At 37.3% G+C, this 6,113-nt stretch overlaps 1 protein-coding gene across 1 annotated transcript; it reads right to left on the minus strand.

Annotated features, from left to right (window-relative positions):
• Positions 1 to 347: 347 nt before the first annotated feature.
• LOC127789195 (protein trichome birefringence-like) lies at positions 348 to 3,751 on the minus strand. The gene is made up of 5 exons (XM_052318013.1): positions 2,532 to 3,751; positions 1,922 to 2,114; positions 1,629 to 1,822; positions 1,358 to 1,516; positions 348 to 1,092 (listed from the first exon to the last, which is right to left on the minus strand). The coding sequence occupies exons 1-5, from the start codon at positions 3,656 to 3,658 to the stop codon at positions 738 to 740; spliced, it is 2,028 nt and encodes a 675-aa protein (XP_052173973.1). The 5' UTR covers positions 3,659 to 3,751; the 3' UTR covers positions 348 to 737.
• Positions 3,752 to 6,113: the final 2,362 nt, after the last annotated feature.

Genomic DNA, 6,113 nt, shown 5'->3' on the forward strand with positions numbered 1-6,113 from the left:
TTTGTTTATTGTAGTTTTGTTTTCAAAATAACGAAAACACAAAATTGTAAGTCTTCTACCAAACGAATCTAACAAATTGAGCAAAATCTTATTAGGGTAACAAGAAGTCAAAAGTGGCCATGTGAAGAGTACCCCAAGAAAAGTATGGAAATTGCTACAAAGAGACAAATGAGTCATCATCAAGCTAAAGGTTCTAGCCCGCTTCCAACCAGCCATGACCCATGATTCAAATTAGAGACCAAAACAAAAGGGAAGAAAGCTCAACCACCCAAGCTTTAACTTAAAACTTTCATGCCAAACCCTACTTCCCAGCTCTGTATTTAGGAACAGTGAAAGGAATATAGATAGATAGATGAGCATTCTATTGTTCTTTTATTGCTAAGCCAACAAAACAAATGACAATTTACAATCTTCAAGCCCTTAAATTAAGGCTTCAAAGAGTATATATGGGGGCAACAACCAAAACCAAAACCCTTTCGATAATCTCTCATTCTAGTAAAAACGACGATATACAATTTGAAACGTGCGTATCTCTCTCCCTCGAGTAACGACGACCTTTTTTTTTTTTTTTGGGTTCTATTTATCGTAATTTATACTACAAGAACACTCTACCCTGGATCTTCTCCGGGATGGTTGGTTGGTTGGTTCGGTTTTATATCTCCAGGAAACAAGGAGGAACCATACGATGCAGGTGTATCCATGAATTATTCGAGGCATTCTATGAGAGCTTGTGTACCTTATGGTCTCTTCAGTTGTTGCACTTTCTGGTGTTGTCTTCTCAAGAGCTCTGCATATAGAATTTCATTCCATGAGTCAGGCACGCCCGGCAGGCACCAGTGGCTGCAGTCCTGGAACATCAACGGCGATCTCCTCTCCTGTTGGGACAGGTTTTGCTTCCGGTACATCGACGGGTGGCCGTCCTTCCTGTAATCCGTCAGCCTTGTGATGTTCAAATAAGAGACATGGGTGCGCATCCCTTTCAACACTCTCTCCAGCACCATCATCTTTGGCGGATATTCCTTCAGGTAGGTTTCGTTCTTAATGGGCTCGGTTTCGTGGTCGCATTGCCCACCGGAATTCCACTGCCCACCACTGCACAAGACAAAGAACCAACTTTCAAATTGAATTTCATTTTGAACCCATCAACCGGTGATCGATCAAAACAACAGTCGGTTGGCCTTTTTCAACATACTGTTCTGATCTTTTAAGTTTTAAAGACCGATGGCATAGCATAATCTCAAGCATAAAGCTGACAAATTTACTAGATAGATGATCAACGAGAATGTCGAGCTTCGATGAGTAATCATTTGTAGATAAGGAGAACAAAACATCGACAATCTTTGTTACATGTCATTACCTGAAATGAGAGGCTGAATAACCTCTGAAGAAAACTAGGGTCTTGGCCGGATTTATATTTTTGTCGACCCATCTGGCCCAAGTCGTTAGAGCTCTCCGGAAAGCCTCAATAACATTCAATTCATGATACAAGTGGCTACCTTCTTGATAATAGTCTTCCCTGCAATATTTTGCGGATGGTTAGTTTCTGCCAATGGCGGATTAAAATTGAACTCATTTATGTTCTTGGCATCAAGTCTCTCCATGAGTTCAAAGTGAAAAACAAACTTCACCCTTTCGATGTCTTCTCATGAGTCCACCAGTGTCCGGTGTTGAAGATTATGAAGTCAGCATTCTTATAATGGCTAGCAGACCTCCCAATTATGTCAAGCCGAAGAGTTTCCTTGGTCGATCCATTTCTATCCGGCGTTTCAAATTCTTGAACTAGAAATGGCGACACAAAGAACTCCACGGTACAATTGTAATCCTATCGATCCATTCACAAACAAAACATAAAGAAACAAATCAATTTCCAGAATCATCAACGTATCACAGACACAGAGAGAAAAGGAAGCATACAAATTACCTCGAATACAAAAGAATAAGATGCTTCGTTTCTAAAATGGTGTCGGCCGAATGCTTCATACACTTTGCTATGATCTTTCACAGAGTTCCGAAGAATGCAAACCAGAGATTCCCACATATTCCGATTGAGAGAATCCCCAACAAATACCAGCCTCTTTCCTCTCAACAATTCCAACATGTGATTCCCATTCAACCTGCATACAGCAGTCTCATCAACAACGATCTACATAACATTTTACACAGCTTCCATTCAAGATTGAAGGTTTTATGTTTGTATGAATTCATGTAATAATACCACACCACAACCAGATTAAATATCCACCTAAACAGTAGAAAAGAACCCAGAAATTAAGATCATCAATAAATTAAAATACAAGAGTGTTCGGATCGGATCACACACATCACAAGAAGAAATCGACAGAAAACAGAGCGCAAAATTTGTACATGGTTTGGTTGGTCTCAATGCCTACATCGACAGATGAAGCTTGAAACCATCCCTCATTATTTGGTTACTGAACTAGGACGTCTACTTATAAGCGACAACTTTAACGAGATCCGATATCTGGTCCTATCCAATTGAAGAACAGAGAAAACGAAATTGGAATCCGTACCTGGGAAGGCTGCAACGCCTGGGCTTCCATTTGAGTTTATAGTAGCCATTGTCAGGCCTTCCATTCAGAAAACAATTGAACTGCTCATCGATCAGTGAACACGACCCTGGTTTGTACAGCGGATACGAATCATCTCTAACCCATTCCCCATCGAACAGATCACAGTTCATCAGGGACTCCGCCAAATCCTTACTCTTTTGAAGATTTGGGAACCCACCGGTGGTGCCATTCTTCTCTTTCTTCAACAAGGAACTGAGGTTCGAAACAACCCCATTCTGAGAAATCCCTTTCTCTGCGGACCCAGTAATGTTTTTCCCATCGGGTGGAGGCTTTGGAACTGAATTGCTCTGATTGGCCTTAAAGGCTCCAACTTCATGATGAAAATCATCACTCCGAGTCTGGTTCAAAGCAGCCGACTGTTGAACCGTAGAATTGCTCTGATTGGCATGAAAATCTTCACTCCGAGTCTGGTTCAAAGCAGCTGACTGTTGAACCGTAGAATTGCTCTGATTGGCGTGAAAATCTTCACTCCGAGTCTGGTTCAAAGCTGCCGACTGCTGAACTGTAGAACTGCTCTGATTGGCGTGAAAATCTTCACTCCTAGTCTGGTTCGAAGCAGCCGATTGCTGAACTGCTGAATTGCTCTGGTTGGCCTTAAAAACTCCATCTTTGGGACGAATATCCCCACTCTGCGTCTGGTTTGATTGCCGAACGGCGCCGTTTCGGGATCCGGCGGCGTTGATCGGCGACGGAGGAGGGGCGGAGCTGCGGACTTGCTGGGAAGAATTGGGGAAAAAGTAGGCGAAAATGGAAGAGAAATGAGATCTGTAGGCCTCGTCGGAGAAAACGGGGGAAGGTGATGACGAGGTGGAGTTGGTAGTGCTGGAAGTGGTGAAGATGTTGATGAACCACGGCGAGGAAGAGTTGGGAGAAGGGGCGAAAGCTAAGAAGACAGTGAAAGCGATGAAGGCCAGCACGAAGGCGTAGGCGAAAGCAGTGGTTTTCCTGGACCGGAGCAGTGAGAAGACCGTCTTGATCTCCGAGATCAGTCTCCCGCCGCCGGCGCCGCCGGCGGCAGCTTGCTTCCCCATATCCGCCAGTTGGGTTGCGCTCTGTGTCCTGTGCATTTGCCCCCAATAGCCCACAACCCAGATTATGAAGAAGCGAACTCAGAAGAGAGAGAAAGAGATCATTTATTTAAATTTTTATTTTTTTTAATTGACACAGAGAGAGAGAGAGAGAGAGTTTTTACTTTGAGTGGACGGACGAAGACGACGTGTGTCATATGGAGGGTGGGGCGGTACGGCCAAGGAGTTTGGCGGATGTACGTAAATGCCCTTGGTTCTTCGCTTAATTACCACAATTGCCATTGGCTGTTCCTGGGGATGAGTACGCGTGTTTCTCGCTCGCACCCGTTCCCATTTTGTTACGCCTTAAAATCCTAAAAATACCTTCCGCTGTTAATAATTAAATATACCGGGAGGGTTCAAATTACGGGTTTACCCCTACAATGTGGAGGCCAGTAGTGGTGCCGCCCACCTGCCTGCCTGCCTGTGACGATGATGTCGATGAACGATGCTGATCAGAGAGACATTTAAAGCCGTCCAAAAAGGAAGGGGCAGTATGGTAAAATAGGACGACGGAAGATGATGATGAGCTGGAGCATGGAGTGAGAGGCTTCAATGGATGTCGGTGGATCATGGAGATGGATCCCATCTATGTTGACACGTCACTCTCTCTTCATTAAACCCAATTATTTTAATATTATATATATTCCGAACTAAATGCAACGGAATTCGAGGACTAACATGTCATTTCACTAATCATTAAATAATAATAATAATAATCTGCATTTATTATAACTTATTTTTAAAATCTAAAAAATTTTATTAATTTATAATAAATATGTTGTGTTTTAAAGTATTTAATTAATTAATAAAATTATTTTAAAATTAAAAATAAAATGTATTAAATATGCTTTATCTAAAAAAATATACATTATCAAAATATAAATCATTAAAGATAGCACAAACGATCCATTATACACATTTGAGAGCTTAAAATTTTGTAAGGTTATGAGCTCTGTTTTATCTTTATATAAGATTAATTTTTGTATTTATCTTAAGAGTCAAGTCTCAAATTTTAATTTGCAGGAAATTTGTGTCTATACGCGTATATCAAATTAAGACAAATCATAAATTTTAGAGTAAATTATATAAAACTCTCTTGCACTTAGAATCATGTGCAACTTATCTCTCGTATTTTCGATTGCATCAAAAAATCCCCTTACACTTTTAAAATATTACAATCAATCATAATTTATTATTATTTTACATAATTTTGTATAATAATCTACATATAAAATACATAATTCTACATACATAATTTCAATATATCAAAAAAATATAAAATTTTGTATTAATTAACTAATAAATTGCACAAAATTATGTAAAATAATAACAAATTGTGACTTATTACAATATTTTGAAAGTGTAAGGGAGTTTTTTGATGCAATCAAAAACACATAAGGTAAGTTACACATGATCTTAAGTGTAGAAGAATTTCATATAATTTACTCTAAATTTTAAAGAAACTATCTATGGTCAAACTTCTCAAAATTTCTCATCTTATAAAAGAAATTATTAAAAGGATTTTGTTAAATGGCTAAAATCTATTTAGATAAAAAGTCATTTAATATTTATTTTATAATATTTTAATAATATTTAACAAAACAAAAAAAATAACTTTATAAAAAAATAAAAAATTATGACTGAAAAGAATATTATTGATAAATAAAATGATAAATAATATAATTATTTTAACATCAATAATTAAAATAATAAAAATAATAATTTTATCTTAAATTCTATCTAAATAGATTTATTGTTATCAAAATATTTAATCATTTGATAATAAAGTCTCTCTTTGTGCAATGTGCGTGGGCCCACAAGGCCCATACATTCATACGCCGACCAACCAAAGGGTCAATAAAATATATTACACTTTGCCTCGGGAGATCGCCCCAACGATCAATTGAGGAGGTGGGTAGCTTGGATACTCAAGTTCAAATCTTCCCCCAATGCAATCGTTGGTGGATCAAGCTCATGTTAAACTCCTCGTCATGAAAAGGGGCATCGTGACGGGACGTCCGCAAGGGAACGTCATCCCAAATATATTACGTCTTCCATAAATAGAGTTTCTAATTTGGTTATAAAATAATCAGATATTATTATTCTTTAATTAAATGAATTATATTACTATAAAATTTATAAATAATTAAAAAATTATTTAAATATTAAAAAAAATAATGAATATATTTAATCTAAAAATAATATATATTTATTACCTAAGTTACGTGTAAATAAAAAAATATAATAATTTTTGTATACGTATAATTTTTAATATAAAAATAATTATTCAATCAAATATAAAAATAAATTACATTGTTCATTTAAGCAAATATAAATACAAATTGTCTGTCTTTAACGTGATTGGCAAGACAATAGAGACAGGATTGTCTCCAATTTTTAACTTGATCCTAGAATAGAAATGTATTTTAAATATTTTTTAATATTATGAAAT

Source organism: Diospyros lotus, chromosome 13 (genome assembly GCF_014633365.1).
Source record: "Diospyros lotus cultivar Yz01 chromosome 13, ASM1463336v1, whole genome shotgun sequence".
NCBI lineage: Eukaryota > Viridiplantae > Streptophyta > Magnoliopsida > Ericales > Ebenaceae > Diospyros > Diospyros lotus.